The 17,232-nt window shown below is 34.6% G+C and overlaps 3 protein-coding genes across 3 annotated transcripts in view; 1 reads left to right on the top strand and 2 right to left on the bottom strand.

Moving 5' to 3' along the window:
- Positions 1-9,348, top strand: part of LOC149733371 (intermembrane lipid transfer protein VPS13D-like) — a 46,373-nt gene extending 37,025 nt beyond the window's left edge. Inside the window, exons 63-81 of the mRNA XM_089881633.1 lie at positions 237-453; positions 590-751; positions 972-1,135; positions 1,443-1,542; positions 1,759-1,860; positions 2,210-2,354; positions 3,045-3,240; positions 3,571-3,743; positions 3,997-4,231; positions 4,489-4,610; positions 4,857-5,004; positions 5,431-5,679; positions 5,928-6,104; positions 6,441-6,563; positions 6,823-6,961; positions 7,291-7,400; positions 7,633-7,764; positions 8,122-8,286; positions 8,882-9,348. Of these exons, the coding sequence (XP_089737759.1) occupies positions 237-453; positions 590-751; positions 972-1,135; positions 1,443-1,542; positions 1,759-1,860; positions 2,210-2,354; positions 3,045-3,240; positions 3,571-3,743; positions 3,997-4,231; positions 4,489-4,610; positions 4,857-5,004; positions 5,431-5,679; positions 5,928-6,104; positions 6,441-6,563; positions 6,823-6,961; positions 7,291-7,400; positions 7,633-7,764; positions 8,122-8,286; positions 8,882-9,061 (3,039 nt within the window). The 3' untranslated portion in view covers positions 9,062-9,348. The remainder of the gene's footprint in view (positions 1-236; positions 454-589; positions 752-971; positions 1,136-1,442; positions 1,543-1,758; positions 1,861-2,209; positions 2,355-3,044; positions 3,241-3,570; positions 3,744-3,996; positions 4,232-4,488; positions 4,611-4,856; positions 5,005-5,430; positions 5,680-5,927; positions 6,105-6,440; positions 6,564-6,822; positions 6,962-7,290; positions 7,401-7,632; positions 7,765-8,121; positions 8,287-8,881) is intronic.
- On the bottom strand, positions 9,262-13,220 carry LOC149733374 (beta-1,4-galactosyltransferase 1-like). Its single transcript, XM_089881638.1, has 7 exons — positions 12,733-13,220; positions 12,377-12,524; positions 11,250-11,347; positions 10,654-10,770; positions 10,261-10,397; positions 9,849-9,937; positions 9,262-9,518 (listed from the first exon to the last, which is right to left on the bottom strand). The coding sequence occupies exons 1-7, from the start codon at positions 13,079-13,081 to the stop codon at positions 9,338-9,340; spliced, it is 1,119 nt and encodes a 372-aa protein (XP_089737764.1). The 5' UTR covers positions 13,082-13,220; the 3' UTR covers positions 9,262-9,337.
- A 725-nt stretch (positions 13,221-13,945) lies between these two features.
- On the bottom strand, positions 13,946-16,494 carry LOC149733375 (uncharacterized). The gene is made up of 5 exons (XM_089881639.1): positions 16,072-16,494; positions 15,815-16,015; positions 15,488-15,599; positions 14,720-14,872; positions 13,946-14,523 (listed from the first exon to the last, which is right to left on the bottom strand). The coding sequence occupies exons 1-5, from the start codon at positions 16,396-16,398 to the stop codon at positions 14,345-14,347; spliced, it is 972 nt and encodes a 323-aa protein (XP_089737765.1). The 5' UTR covers positions 16,399-16,494; the 3' UTR covers positions 13,946-14,344.
- Positions 16,495-17,232: the final 738 nt, after the last annotated feature.

Below are 17,232 nucleotides of genomic sequence, written 5' to 3' on the forward strand. Positions count from 1 at the left end.
CAAAGCAGAATAGTAAGGTGTAGTTCTAATTCTTAAAGGAGGCTGCGAATTTTTTTAATAAAATTCACCACTTTTTATACCTTGATTGATGTACCTTAGTATAATAACTAGCTCTAAGATAAGATATCGCAACTCCATTTTTATTCAATTAATTTTAAATTGAAGAAGGTAGCAACCTTTGCAACCCCTTCATATGGCTGAGGCATTGTTGAAATATATCTTTTGTGATTACTTAGATAACATCAGATGGAACACCAAATCGTGAGTTTTGCATCGGCATCAGTGTTCGTAGAGGTTGGGGAAGATATATGCACACACATATAGTCACTGTTGCCCCAAGATTCTTACTATTCAACAACACTAAGCATAATCGACTTAGTTTTGCACAGAGACATACAATATCCAACCCAATGGACCCTGTTGTTAATGCAACTCATTTAACCATTATACCAGGTAGGGAGCTATGTTGTTTTAACCCATAAGTTCAAAAGTCACTGTGTTTATTATTTATTAAGATAAACAAATGTGTGTCAAAGATAAAATCTGCTTAAAAAAAGATACAAACCTAACATAAAGTGCACATACATAGGATCAAGTGTTGTGTTCCACTGGCCACGAGTTGATCGAGATACTTTATTATGCGTTCGATTGGCTGATGAACCGATGGTTCGATGGTCGGGTGGTTTCCTCATTGATCGAACGGATGCTTTCCATATTCCATTAAGATTGCAACCTTCAACTATCTTATATCGTGAGTTGATTGAATGTGTGGCTTTGGTGGATTTAAAGTCACTGCCTTCACTACCAAGTGTATATAACTATATAGTGAAGCCACGATTTGTATGATAACTAGGTGTACTAATCTTTATTCTAAACTATGTTTAATCTTTTCCATTTTTCATCAGAACTTTTTGTTCAAGCATTCCTGCAAAATTAGTTTCAGTCATGTATTTTACTAAAGTTCATTCCAGAAAACGCGGTCCATCCTCTTGCTCCACATTGTATCTTCCTTAATATTGAAGTAACACTCAACAATGCAACATACACTGTATGTGTGAGTGATGCAGATCCTTCCATGCTCCCCCCACCATTACGTGTTGATAATATATCATCTGCACCTATTATATTTAACCAGGTCAATATATATGTGTGTGTTAACTGAACAAAAACTAATTAAATATGCATTTTGCGTTTCATAATAAAGCAGTTTTATAAATAAAGTTAATTTACATGAAGATGCATTAAGTTGTTGTTACATGGTACCACATAAAATAATATTTGCAAAGATCTAATGTATACTTTCTAATTCCTGAATTTTAAAGCAACATATTTGAACAACATTTTAATGTATGTCACTGGTTAGTTTAAATCACTCTGGTCTAATCTCATTTTTCAAATGAGTAACCAAGATATAGTTCAGTAACATTGCATCATGTTTATAGTTTGACACAACAGACACGATTGAAGTTGATGGTGAATCACAAGTTGCATACGCGTGCGATGAACCATGCAAACCACAGAAGTTACAATGCCAAGTTAAAGGTGAATTCATTAATTATCAATATTTGTTTGCATTTGGTAATTTTTTCTTTTATGCAATTTGTTTAATTGATTATTAGTTGAGGGGGTTCTTAAAGTTTTCAAGGCATTTTATTAGTTCTTGTGCGACCTTTAAAAACCTTACATGCGCCAGTTAAACAACCCCATGGTTATGTGACCACTCCTTTATATCAACTTGTACCATTTATAACAACACAGGTAGCCATGTACAAGCTGTTATTGACATGAATGACCTGGATTCAGAAAAACAACTTTATTACGACAATTACATTTATATCAGTGTTGGGTCAACAAAACATAGTAAGTCACAACTAAATATTTTGATGGGTTTTTGGTTTTGGTAATTCTGTATGTAGTTTCTGTATTTCAAGGTTATTATTATCTAATACATGTGTTTTTGTGTGTCTATTGTATTGATTCAAGTCTTAATGAACATTAAATACATATGTGTTAATGTGTATGTGGTGCAAATCAAAAAACGTTTGTATGATAATGCTGTTAATCTTGGCCCTACATTGATGGACCTTAAAAGAAACACCATACTGATGTTATAATGTGATTGTTTTATCTGCAGGACTGCTACTTTAAGAATATTTATATTATTTTTCCAGCATATATTCATTAACAATCTGAATAAATGACTTTGCAGATGAAGTGTTGGTGTTTGATGTTGTGTCCGATGATAAACAAGTTGTTCTCCAACCTCTGCAACGAGGAAAGAGATCTCAACTGTGGAGAATGAAAAGTGACGGGAGGATTTTCCATGAGGGGAGCGCTCCACCTAATAAGAAAATGTTCGGAATGTTATTATTTACTTTTATGAACAAGTATATTACAGTCTTTTACAAACTGACCAGAGAAATTTTCTTATATAAATGACATAGTGATCTAAACATTATATAGAGCAGTGTTGAAATGGTTAATGCCCATTTTGTCAGATTTGTTGCTATAAATATGTATGTTACTTACTTTGTCCTTGTGTAGCCGGAAACGACTGTCGTTATAACACGGGTGTTCTGTTTTATACACCTTGTCTCGGCTTGCCATGTATGTAATTTTGTGGGTAATTACTAATTATTTTTTAGGGGATTTTTTTAAATGTTTTTTATGTATGGCTTATAATTTGAACAGCCCATTAGTGTCCACTGGGTTGGAGAAATTGCTGTTAAGTGTCTTGCACAAAAACACATACACCCACAATCATAGACTAGCCTTGAACTCATTACCTCTGGGTTCGAGGCAGACGCGCTAACCAACTGTGCTACCGAAACGGATGAACTCGGTTAAAACAAAATTGTTTCATCAAAAAAGAATATTAATATATGTTATCAAGTACATTACTGGGCCTCAGGGTTAGGGTGTAAGAGAAAAATGCCAAAACTTTCCACATACTTGATTTTTAAAACACAAATCCATATGGGCTTACACCATTTGTATCTTATGCTTGACGCTTTGTAATATTCCACAAAACCCACCATCCCCAGTTACGATTCATCATCAACAAGCCACAGGGAAAATTATTTCGTTCTTGATATTTCGGAGATGGCAATCAAAGATGACCTGGGTAGGGGAATTCCCCTTTCATTAAAGCGTAAAGATGAGCGAAGAAACTCGACGCAGACGTGGTGGTTCGAGGATCATGGAAGGTTACATTGTCTGCATAGAAATCTATGTGTACAGGTGATTATTATGTCATTATCATACTGTGTATGGGAAAGGGCAAATTTTATACATTGTCTCATAGCTAAATTTTAATGTTGCTGCTATTGTAGGCCTGTATCGTTGGACAATACACTCAAACAAAATTGATCCAACCTAATGGACCCTTTGGTTATTGGTTATCCAAATCTCCAGCTATACAGATAAAAACAATCAACCATAAACTTCTGTTTTTGTAAGTAGTACAACGTTTAAGCCAAACCATATAAAACATATTAGTCACCGATATACGTACCTAACAATTTAAATTTAATCAAGCTTAAACTATTATTAATTAACATGGTTTTTCAGGCAAAGGAATTAAAACCAGGAAATCTTGTTGTCCTTGCTTCGTTCCCTCAAGGTCGGGTTTGTCTTCCTCATGAGTTGTGTCAACGACATAAACATATTCCTGGTAGTGGAGTGTTGTCGCTTAAGGTTGTAAGAGACGGGCCAACACGAGTTCTCAGGATTGTTGATATCAGGTGAGGAGATCTCATGTATTGTTGTTTTATGAAATTGGTTGCAGAGTCATCTGACATGAATTGTACGGTTGTGTTTCATTACCATCTGTGTATGCTGTTAAGAAGATTCCATTGTTATAGCTTGACAGTGAGCATGAGGTATATGAATACAACATAAGTGTCTACTGAGTTTAAATACATTCATGTTATAGCTCAATAGTAAACATGTTTGATGTTTTCATCGTATTTATTCTGAAATATTTGATGCTTACAGACAGAAGCGAGCAGGCGTGTTGACACCACATAAACCAGATTGGACGATCCTTCAATCCCACACACATAATAACATTAAGTTTCACACCAACTTCTCCATGATGAAAGGTATTGGTGTGTCGTTAGTTAATAACACACCAGAAGAGCTTATATACATTACTATGAATGGAGTTACTGTGGACATAAGTTCTCTACATGGTGAACAGTCAATTACTCTGAAAATGCAGAAAGTTCAGGTTAATTTAACTTTTATGACATTTTATTAATTTTTTTTTGTGATGTGGGTATTTTTATAATTCCGTTAAACATTTAAAACTAACATTCAAAATGCATGTTAGTTAGGTAGTGTTTTAACGTCTATTTTTCTGTTAAAATTAGGGTCTAGGTTAAACTTTAACAAATTATTTTACACATGCCTTATGCTAAACTAAAGTTTAACCTGAAAACAATCTAAATATTTAAAAACAATAATATTTGATCAATTTTTCTACAGATTGACAACCAACTAATGAAATGCCAATACCCTGTGATGCTATCCGCACGACAGACATCATCGTCATCCACTGATCCACTTGTGTCTATACACACTGTTACACAAGCTTCATCTAGTAGAATGTAAGTCTTGTGTAAAAGTAATCTGCAACTCAACTTTGGGCATGAGTTGTATTTGTTTAACTTATTTACAATTGAATATTTCTCTTTTATTTAAGCAGTGAGCACCATTGGTTTATCTTTAACAAAAACATTTTTATATTAGTTCAACAGCGATTTTACCTGCACGGAAAAATTCATATTTTGTTTTTATAGTAAGCATGGGAATGTAAACATAATATCTATGTTAAATTTAAATCTACCATACAGGTATGGAATATACAAATCACTAAACATTGATGTTGGGCGTTTATCTTTACAACTTGAAGAACAATTACTTCTTAAACTTCTTTATTTTATCGGTTATGGGAAAATATCTTCACAACAAGATACCGAATTATTGGATGAAACAAAAGTTGTGAGTTGTTTTATCTTCTTTATATAAAAGCTGATTTTTATTTTATACCCCTGTCTGTATTACCACATCATGCTAATTGAATAATTTTTGGTTCCAAGGCAAGCACTCTTAACAACTGATCCATAGCACATTACCAAAACCTGTATTACCTAATGGCTCGTCTACTCATATATCAGATTTAGAAACAATGACACCTTATTTTTTTAATTTGTAAAAACTGTAACCCTGATTCTAAACTTTGGTATACATCAGTTTACAAGAAAGAGTTTTTATTTTTTTCTAACTTGGTTTGTTTATATGAGAAAACAAAAGCAATTGTTATTCAAGTATTAAACCAAATATATAATATCTAATAAACAATAATAAATTGTGGTCACATGAATTATATTGTTGATTCAATACATGATATTTAGTATCTTTGTAAAGGTTGAAATGAACACGTCAACTGACACAACAACAACCCATAGATATTATTTTGAAGCAATTCGTTTATCAGCCATGCCTGTCCAGCTGAGTGTGTTCACTGCATCTCGTTTATCTCCTGAACTTAAAGCTGTGAAACAAGCGCTTAACCTCACACTGGTTCAGTTTGAACGAGCCCCTGTGATAATAAAGTCATACACCAAACATCATGTTTTTGAAAATATTTCTTTTATTCTCAAAGATGTTACAAAGGTATTTTAACTTTTTTAAACAAAAGTTGGATATTGTAATTCATTGTAGAAACCCAACATATTTAAAAATAACCAAAAAATGATTGTCTGTATAACGTAGTTATATCAACAACACGCCAAAGTAGGTGAACAATTTTTAAAACTGTAGTGGCTTACTTGATATTTTTGTCTTCAATTTTAATGGAAATAGCAAAGGTATGCGTTGAAAGGTTAATGTTTCATCTTAATTGATGTTTGTCCACGTTTCAGTTCTTACGCGACCAGATGATGGGTCAAGCTGCCATGATCTTGGGTTCCGTGGATTTTCTTGGAAATCCAATTGGTTTGTTAAGTGATGTGAAAGCAGGTGTTACTGGTTTGGCAAAGGGAAACTTTCAAAACATGATCATGCATTTCACGCACGGTGTTTCCAATTCAACAGCAAAGGTGAGCAATTAAAATACAATATTAAAGGTTTATACCAATGAAAAAAAGTATTTTTTAAAGCTGTTTCGTATTTTTAAACTCTGATGGTACCTTTAGATCACATTTGAGCATATCTGTTAATGCATGAACTGATTATGCTTTTAGATTTTATGGTATTAGCATAGTTGGGAAAAACGGTCGATAAAGTATTTTCAAATTATTGACAATCAGACACATGAGGAACTTATAGTTGCTTTGCTATGAAAGGTTATATAAGTGACAATGAATAAATTTGTTTAACTTCTTATAAAACTTGTATTTTACCAAACCACCACCACCACCGCCATACACAATCAGGTGACCAGCAGTTTATCAAAAGGACTTGGTGGGATCACGATGGATGATGAATATGATGAAACGCGAAGAATGATTCAAGAAAATGCTCACGATGCTGGTGGTCATGTTGTGGCTGGTGTGCAGGTAATTATTAGATGAGAAGACACTGATATTTATATGAAAGTGAAAATAAGATTCATAAATACACCAAGTGTATGGTGTATAGGAAAAGGTATCTGTGTTATGACTTTTTTGAATATACCATTGTTATAACTTTAAAAGTATTAATGAAGTAATGCACCATTTGTACATGGTGTATAAGGTAACCGTGTTATTAACAGTAAGCACAAGGTGTATAAATACATATCCATATACACTCAATGTATATTACGCATCAACACAGGGTTTGATGGCTGGTGTGATTGGTGGCATAACAAGTGTGATCACACAACCAGTACGAGGGGCGCAGAAAGATGGAGCAAAAGGTTTCTTTAAAGGAATCGCAAAGGGAGTTATAGGAACTGTCACCAAACCTGTCACTGGTGAATAATCTTGTTATATCTTTTTAAATAATGAAACTTGAATTATTTTGTTTAAACTACTTTACCCGTAATATTTTTTTCAGTGTTTACAAATGTGTTTATCAGTAAATGCAAAGTTAGGAATAAAAAAAAACTTGTTCAGGATGATTTTTATAATAGGCTTTGTTTTAACCTAAGATTGATGAATTTTTATTGATGAATATGAATTACTAATTTTATGATTTCTTTCCTTTTAATGGGAATTTCTATTATTTTTAAACAATTGTGTTTTTAAAATAAATAATTTTATTTAACAATGTAATACAATGATGAGCCTTCTGTTTGAACAGGTATGTTGGACCTGGCATCAGAATCTGCATCGGCAGTTCGTGAAATAAGTGTCACAAAAGAACAACAAACACAACGTGTGCGACCAACTAGATGCTGCCACAGCTTTCAGGTTTGCGTCGTAACATATTTGTAAATAAATGTGATGCTGTTTATTTTTCTGTGTTGTTGATAATTTGAACAATAAGTTAGTAACCACTTGGTAGAAGCATTTGCTGTAAAGTGTGTTGTTTGCCAAGAACATATACCCACAAAATTATCTGGTATATTATAGAAAATGGTCAAGTGCTGTAACCATATCCTAACATTGATGTTTTCCACCGATCACAAGCTTTATGTTGCAGGGTTGTTTACAAAGTTATTCATTCTCACGAGCAAAAGGTCAACAAGTTTTATATTCCGTCAATCGACACGATTTCTCCGAACACTTCTATGCAGATTCAACTTTAAGTTTTCCTTCTCAGGAAAATGTTCTTGTAAGTTGTTGTGATTATGTTGTAATCTAAAACTCATGTTAAATTCACATTGAGACTTTAATTATGAAAGTCTTTATTTCACTAAACATATTGCAGTAGCAGAATTTATTTTTGCAAACACACATAATTGTTACTTGTAGTCTCATAAAATGTATCAGCATTCATAAAACCAGAACTTTAATTGAATATTTATGAAAAGCCATGTATTTTGTGGGCAAATTTTGATTACAAAGTAATATACCTATTTTCATGTAACTTAATATAAGAAGTTTTTTTGCATGTTGTTATATAATGTGAATCTCAGGAGTTGGTTTGTTGTTGGTATTACTAAATATATTGTTTCTATGTTATGCACAGGTGATGATCACAAGCAAGAAAGTTTATTTTATAAACGGGAACGAACCAGATCCCGACCATGTATGGTTACTTGTTGGATACGATGATTTGGTGTCCGTGCAAGTCTTACCATCTCAATCTACTTCGAGCGGTGAAAGTGCTAAACTGGAGCTTACGATTAAATCAGTGAGTTTGTTCTCATGTTTATTGTTGTGTTTTAATCACATAATATACAACAAACAGTAGTTAGCCTGTTTCAATCGCACACAAAGTTACATATGATTGGTAACTCACGAGGTGTTTGAAACAAAACACCTTTGTTATAACGACTGTTGTTTTCTCATGCAGGCGAGGATAAAGCAAGTTACATTTATTTACTTATATAAACAATTTTTGATAACTTAACATTTGATACTTCATGCAAATAAATGAATCAATGTAACTTACCCTATCCTCTCTTGGCCTGAAAACGATAGTCGTTATCACATGGGTCTTCATACATCTCATGCCACCTTACAAGTTACCATGTATGTTACTTTGTAGCTGATTATTTTTAGGAAGGGATTTTGTTAATTTTTTTTATGTATGTCTGATAAATTGGACACCTCATTAGTGACCACTGGGTTGGAACAATTGCTGTTAAGTTTATTGCCCAAGGACACATACGCCAACAATTTGAGCAGCGACAAGCCTTAAACTAAATACCCCTGGGTTACAGGCAGGCGCGCTAAACACTTTGCCAAGGTGCCGGAGAAATAATAGTTATTGTTTTTATTACTAGAAACACCATGGAATACCAAGCCATAAAAAACCTCAGGTGACCTGTCACTCAAAGGCGCTAGCGGAAAGAGTTTGTGAACGAATTAATTTTGCTAAATCCTTATTTAACGAACGGTCGGAAACTTTATGTTATGGCTCATCTGACGTTGGCTCGGATAGGTCCTTCGATCTGGATGTTTGACACATTTTTTCTCTTTTTTAAAATTTTTTTATGGTTTATTTAATCAGTGTGATGATGTCATAATAGTAATTGTTATTCTTCTATTTATAAATAACCTCCCCTGATTCCCATCACTGGATCGAAAATGTAGCAAATTTTGTGAAATTTATTTTAAATAACCGCATGTGACCTATTGTTACGTCACATACTTATTGCAACAGTTTGAGACTAATGAGTTTATTATTGATTAAAAACGAAAATTCAACTTGCGAAAAAATAAATAAAACGAAATTATTTTCAACTTCTAACTTTTACTCTGGTGTGACTCGGATATTTAATGACATCAGTGCGAACTGTATGAAGAGAATTTAAACCATCGCTGTCTTGACGACTTATTGCTGAGAATAACAAATCTTGCATCAGATAATCATCTATACGCGGATTCCTTTTGTCGTGGTTGTGATGAATCATTTTGAATCTTGAAAATTTAAAAAATTACTCCATACTTGCTGACAATAATTATATAAACGTTGTCATTCAATCATATAATTTATGGCGGCATTGTTACAAGTTAACTCTATGTAGTCAGTCACCCAATAGTACTGTGGGGTAAGATGGGACACCTTCGCACATAATATCCTAATCGTGTGAGATGAGGAAAAAGAATAGAAAGGTGTCCCATCTTCCTCACCCAACTATAGTTGTGAACAACACCTCCCCAATTGTTGTCTTATCACTGATGATATCCTTAATCCAACACTCCTTAATTTCCAATTAATATTCGTATTCCCAAGTCAACTATACTAACCTGGCGATGTTCTTTTTTCTCGGTCTCCAAAGTTCGTAACCTTTCGCCCATATTCGCTTCATCATATCGTCGTCTTCACCTCCCCATCCCTTGGAATATAAGATAACTTATTTAAATTTGATGATAAAACCAAATACAAGGTTGAAAGAAACCCTAATTATAGTTCTGTGGGGTAAAACGGGACACATAATATTCAAATATCCTATTTAAAAAAATAATGTCAATGGGAGTCGTGAGGATACGGTTTAAGAATTCTTTAAATGTTCTTTTTACTACCAAATGGGACAAGAAAACATAGTGAAAACGGTCCTATCTCCCCCCACCCTACTATAGATTTAAACTAGTGCATACAGTCGCATGAATATAAATGCCAAAACGGCTTGCTTAGTTAACAATAAATAATAACCGTTACCTCGTACATGGTGGAGAAACCGTTCACTGTAATGAATTGTTCCTTGGTAAATGCCAACACACCACCGATATAATCATAGTAGGGAATCTCATAGTCATATTTGTCCATTTGCCAGACTAAATGCGCAACTTTTTTCTCTGCACAAATTTTATTTTGTGTTAACGATTTACGTATTAAATGTGCTGGCTGTATTCACCCATATAGCTATAAAATACGAAGATATATAGTATAATGTATAGTACTGCGGCATAGAATGGGATGCGCCTATGAAGTGACGATATAGATTAAGTTCAATGTAGAGACATTACGTTTCGGTATACCCAAATTTTCCTCGATGATCTTACATTCGCACTAGAATATGAAGCTATTCATATACAAGCATGAACCCGGTACCTCTACATTGGTAAATATTTCGGTCGTTCTCTGCAATCATATCGACATCGTGAAAAATATAACAATCAAAATCACCGATGCTGTTTGCATAGAGGAAACCACTGTTCATCATTTTCCCTGGAAGAACATTAAATTTGTGTTGTGCACTTTATACAATACAGTAGGGTGGGGTAAGTTGGAATACTTTATTTAAATCTCCCTTTACGGTTTTTGATAATAGACGAAAATAGGTAGGCTATAACTCGACAGTATTACCATGGTCCAACAAAGGCGCGGTATAAAGGCGAATATAGCTGTTGTTAAGTTTAAAAATTTCGTCTACGACTTTTTCAATGGCTGATAAAGCATAATAATAATATGTTTCCTTTGAATGCTCGGTGAGTCATATTAAAACTTCCGACACTTTGTATAGATTGCGAGTTTGAAACAGCAATCCAGTATCGTAGTAAACCATGCAGTATAAACTGTATTTGCCGCACACCGCTGTGTTGTGGCGTGATAAGGCTGCAACATGCGTTTTTGTCGTTAAATAAGAACCTGTAAAATGAGATTTAAAAAAGTCCCGTCTCCCCCTATACTATAACACCTTGTTGTACCCTTATTGAAAGTTTTGTCGTCATCTTGCTCAACCACAATAATTGTGTAACAGGTTCGTTGTCGCTGAAGAAGAGGGTGGATGTAAAATAAGAAAAACCTAAAATAGAACAGGAATGTATAAAAAGCTGATTTGTAGTAGACACTTTAATGCAAACTATGTCACCCAAGATTACGACTACATGTGATTGGTTGAGTAAAACACTTTCAATTTGCTAATAACATACACTCATCAGCCAAAAGTCAAAACTGTCAAAATGAGTCACGTTATATAGTAGTTGCATGCAACATACTGTGCGACTGACTCATCCATTCATATCGAGTAAAAACGTTACCCATGTCACAATTCCTTTTTTAATGAGCTTTTATCATCAATCAACAATGCCCTGGGCTGTTTTGGTTAATACTCGAATACTTCACTATAATTTCTTAGTCTTTGTTTTATACAGGGAATTTTTATAACATGAGCCGGTCGGGATACCGTATCCACTATTCTACTATGGTATAGCCATTAGCCTTATATACAAACATGTTGTTTAAAATCATCGTATATATGTTTTAACAGCCACTTATAAAATTACAGGACATGACATGCTGTTATCCAAATTTCAAAAATTAGACCCTCTGGGCAAATACAAAACAGCATGACGTAAATTTAGATCTGTCAAATTAACTTGATCATTAATAAGCAAACGTCATAACATAATTGATGATCTATCCGTGACCCATTGCTTATGCGATGTATGGTCCACATTTCCGGTATTAGTGAAAACTTTTGAATTTCGAAAGTTATAGCTGCTAGGTGTATCTACGATGCCTGTACATTTGTAAATATACATTTTATATGTTCATAGCAACAAATGAACAACTTTTTAATTATGTATATACTAGGGCGGGGGAAGATGGAACACATTTACTACATAACATCCAAATATTCTGATTGTGTTTTAAAGAATTAACAATGGTAAATGGGAGTCGTGCGATACAGTTTTATAATTCTATGAATGTTCTTTGTTTACTACTAAATAGGACGAGAACATAGAGTTAAAAGGTTTATCATCTTCCCCCACCTTACTGTATATACTTGTCGAATATGAAAACCATGATTTATATTACAAACCATACCGACCTTAAATGTTGTTCTCTGTCACGAAAAGGGACAATAATAGCATAGTTAGTTGCACATTTACATTCCTTGGGTCCTTTGTACACACCACCATGCTCCAAGTCCTTGTATATAAAGTCCAGATATTTTAACGTTGGCGGCCATGTTAACCCTACATGAGGTGAACAGGGGTGTATTAATTTGTATTACTATTTAAAACCTGCTTAAAAGGCATAATAGCAAAAAAACTGTACTGAATAATAAAATATAGACCAATGCTTAACACTTTCAAATTATACTTAAGCAACATTACTGAAAATTCTATTTGTTAAATTAACGATAAAGCAGGTTTTAAAAGCTTAAGAACCGCTATGGCTTACCCGATGATGTCGTTTGGTTGGTTTCTTCTGTCATTAAATGTAATGATATATATCCCTTTAACTTGGCGTAAGCAACATGGCATTTCCTAGACGTTGGTTTTGTTTCATTTTTTTGTTCAAAATTCAAGCGAAGTATTCGAGCAAGAGATTCACGATTCATAATTTTGTTACGTTTTAAGTATGGCGACTCTTCAATTGCAACTTGCTTCTGTATGTTACCTCGACTGGCATGCATAAAACGTTGAATAACTTTGTTTCTGTACAAACTAAAATGTGCCAGAATTATGAAACTACCGCTCATCATAACTACTATAAGTAGCATTTGTGGATTTGCCCGCATCCAATTCATCTGCTTCGTCAAACAACAACAACTAATAAAGAAAATCTTGACAGTAACTAACTTGCTTTAAACTACAGTACAGATTTCACTGTTGCTGTGTTTAGAACTAAGAATTGTCTCAATACTGCCAGAGGCAAATTACCGCGGCAGTAATTCGGTTACTTGCAACGTCACTGCTCCCTTGGACGTACAAACAGCATGTAAGTTTATTTAGGACAATGTCATGCGAAGCAGTAAACGCACAATCCGACAGAAATCCATCACTTGTCAAAGCAACAGATTAGGTCGTTTTGCTTGAAATATTAGAGAGGCTAAACACACCAAAATGTACATTAGATAGAGTGTATATTTTCTAATTCCAACAACACCTTACTTGTTTAATCAGTTCTGTATAACCATAGTTTAATAAAAACAACTTCTTTATTAAACTATGGTATAACTAAGGATATTCCAGCTCGAACACCGTGAAATTCATAAAACTGATTTGAAGGTTGCGTGGCGAAAAAATTGAGAATTGTATCACCACGTGACAAATTACGTCACAAAAATGTTGAGGCGTGGCCACTGCCATTCAGAGAGGCGCGAGGCAGTGTTTTCAACGAAAATTGGGAAAATAAACAAAAAGCGGGTTCCGCTTTTATACGAATAAATCTGTCACGTGAGTAGTACGTTCCTACGTCACAATCACGGAGCTCGTAGTGAAAAAAGGGATAGCGCTAGAGATCACTCTTTAAGGACGAATATGTACGCCTATACTGGTACGGCTTTAAAAAGCAAAGTATTTTTGGAATCAATAAAACGGTCGCTTTTTAAGTTTACCACAAAAATGAAGGTAACGTGGGGTCTGTTTACGTTCTTCAAAAAAGCACGAAGTTTTTATTAAACTTCGTTTATTAAAATGTTACCTTGTGCATATTTCGGCAAATGTTAAAACATATCTACACTAAAAATAAACAAGATAAAACTGCATTTCGATGAACAACGTGTTTATATAAAGCAGTAAGAACTCGATTCACTTTGACTTTTCCTTTAGGATTAAAGCTACTATACCGTAAAAGCACAAAATATAAATTTGCTATATACCGTTTGCCGTATAAAATTATATAAAGCCAATACCTTGGCAAGTTTAGTGACAACCGAGAATTAAAGTAGTTGCAATATTGATTAAACAGCACGAACATAAAGATTTTTAAAGTTGAACAGACAGTTCGACCATAAATCATTTGGGACGGTAATAAATCTTTGCTTTTGGCAATGTGTCGTATAGTGGAATCATTTTCTCTTGGCACAATGAGCTAAAAAGCACATGGTGGCAGCAGTGAGCATAAAAGCAACTCCACACCACCCAAGATAGAATGATGTTCCAGCAGTTTCAATTGTGATTGTGGTTGTTTGTGTGCTGGATGCGATCAACGAAGAATAACAACCCATACCTGCAACTCCGCAGTAACCTATACAAACGCATGTTAACGATTATTTTGTTTAAAAACCTTACAATTAGACAGTTTAGTTTATGCCATGTATCTTTTGATGCACTAATTACCTGAAGATCCAATACCTCATGCGGCTGTCAAATTACACCAGTTCTTTCTTGCTCATAAAAAATCATATACCCTTAACCAAATATTCATATGTTAAACAACTTACCAGCAAATAAATGAAATCCACCAACCACCAATGCCCCCCGTGCCCTCTCCCATCTGTTAAACCCAAGGTAGATGTTTACAAGTAGAGCTCCGAACCCGATAATTGCAGATATTATGAGCATCGCTCGTGTTGCTTGTTCCAGATCACTGATTGCTGAACAACATGAATATTGTTACGAGAACGTTAGTTTCTTTCGATAATTGTATTTACTCCCAGTATTAAAATATAGAAAAATGTTTCTCTTTCTTAATATTATATGTTTGTTCTCTTTAAGAGACACCCAACCCCATGTTCCCTGCTCAATCAGTAAAATATCCGCATTTTGTTATTTCCTTTTATACTTGGCAGAAAACAGTCTATAGAGGAAATATGGCCACAATTAAAGGTTTGCTGATAGTTTCCAATAAACGTACTGTGTTCACAATTAGGGGCTACTATAGGCACACACACTATGGTTAAAGGTTCACTGGACCAATAAAAGTAAAAATATATATCTTGGTCGTGAACGTATCGCCACAATACAGTCTGAAATTTAAAGTAACTAATTATAAACATATAGTAGGTTAGGGTAAGATAGAACACGTTTTTATTCTATTTTCTTGCCCAAAATAATAAACAAAAAACAACCTAAGAATTTTAAAACCATATCGTAATTACGCTTAAGAAAGCGTTGGTATTTGTTTAAAGCGCGATTCGGCAATAAAGGACTTTATGTGCTAAAGATGTCCCATCTTACTCCACAGACTATATTAATATTGGAAAAATTACTTTGTCCAGCTTCGCTATTAAAACTTTCCACACTTGAGCATGTTGGTGCTCCAACCTGTTGTTGTCGCATGATTGTTTGAAAGCAAGCCTGGAATAATCCAATGCGGGTCACCTGATGAACAAAATACAAAAATACAGTCAAATACTTGATACATTAAGTCAAATACTTGATATTAAGGCATACTTATAACAAACAGGTGGTTTTCGGAAAAATAAACAGTATTTGCTATGTATGAGACTTCTACTATTTAACATTAAAACAATTATGAACACCCAAAGAAAATATGCGGCTGTTATATCAGTACATTTCATGACAAATGAGCTAACCTGTATATCTTGATTTTGGTTGGAAAGCACCGTTAACTTGAACTTCCAATCTACAACAATGATAGCTGCTACCATCAGAGCCACGCCAGCTAATGCTGGTAATATACTTAAGAATGTCGGGTTGATGGGAAGTCGCTTACGTTTTGTAGTCAAAGATTCTTTATGTGAGATTGGGTTGTAATGTTGAGTAATTGTGGATACCTAAAAACAAATAAGAATGACAATTTCGAATTATAGTTAAACACTAACATACGTACGTGTTGTGTATATGTTGGCGGGGAGAGTACGTCTTTTGTTGCCCTGCTGTTACCACGAATAATATCGACGCCAGCATGGGAACTCGTGTTGTAACGGTCCATTGTGCTTCGTTGTCCCCTGCTTATCGAATCATCAGCTGTTCCTCCACGTCTATCCGGGTCTGATACCAAGCCAGGCACCCTTCTACTGTGGTCACTCTTGTAACTGTCGTTTGAATCGTAATAATCTCTCTTATCACGTCGGTGTCGGTCATCTGACCTCCTCGAATGTTTGGCATACCGGTCACTGCTTCCACCGTGACGATCGTCGTATCCACTTCGGCTCATATTTGTGATCACAAATTTATAAAAACAAAACTGAAAATATCCGGAATAAAATCAATGTGCCGCCTAAAAATATATATATTCGAAACAATACAATTTGTAAAAATTACTTTATCAAGAATTCAAAGGAAAAACTAAGCTTTGTTACGCACGTACCACCTGCCTGAGGGGCGGGGACTTTTGTCGACCGTAGTCTGTATCACTTTTCTCTTAAATATATGTGCACTTGCAACTTATTTTGACTTGGAGTGAAAACAAACTAGACTCCGCTGTTTGCGTCGACGGTTTGACTAAATCAACAAACAAACAGTTCTGTTGTTTGTCGCTAAAACTTTCCAAATAAATCAAAGTTATTTTAACAATCATTTAACTTCGTATGGAAACTTACAAAAGGTGTCTGATCTAATTGGCTCACTGTATTCACAAACACTTTACTTAATACGAGACTTAGTCCAGTTCAACCACTAACCAATGAATTCAATCTATCGACCTGTCTTCGTCTGGCACAAGTGAGCCAATTGTGAAACAAGTTGAGAGATGCTTGGTGATAATAAGAGCGCGGGTCTCGACTGATCAACGCTTCCCTCACTGAACGGTTTTAATAAATCGCGCTCGCCTTTATAGCACTTAAAACACTACGTAACTAAGCAAACACTGTTTTCAAATATTTGTTGCTGTCGCACAACTAAGCGTATAAAGCTCGGTTACTGGGAAACGAATACGACCAACACATCAGAAGACGAGTTAACATTTTATCTTTCCCACATTTCCAATATGCACAATATTATCGTTACTTCCCAATAAAGTTTGTGACAAAACGATTCAACTTCTCCCTTT

This window comes from Ciona robusta, chromosome 7 (genome assembly GCF_009617815.1).
Source record: "Ciona robusta chromosome 7, ASM961781v2".
NCBI lineage: Eukaryota > Metazoa > Chordata > Ascidiacea > Phlebobranchia > Cionidae > Ciona > Ciona robusta.

Coding starts and splice junctions, on each gene's coding strand:
- LOC149733374 (XM_089881638.1), bottom strand. CDS start 13,081: ATGAATTGGATGCGGGCAAATCCACAAATGCTACTTATAGTAGTTATG. Junction 12,525..12,732: donor CAACCAAACGACATCATCGG/GTAAGCCATAGC, acceptor CACCTCATGTAG/GGTTAACATGGCCGCCAACG. Junction 10,398..10,653: donor AAATATTTACCAATGTAGAG/GTACCGGGTTCA, acceptor AAATTTGTGCAG/AGAAAAAAGTTGCGCATTTA.
- LOC149733375 (XM_089881639.1), bottom strand. CDS start 16,398: ATGAGCCGAAGTGGATACGACGATCGTCACGGTGGAAGCAGTGACCGG. Junction 16,016..16,071: donor CGCCAACATATACACAACAC/GTACGTATGTTA, acceptor ATTTGTTTTTAG/GTATCCACAATTACTCAACA. Junction 15,600..15,814: donor ACCAAAATCAAGATATACAG/GTTAGCTCATTT, acceptor TTTGTTCATCAG/GTGACCCGCATTGGATTATT.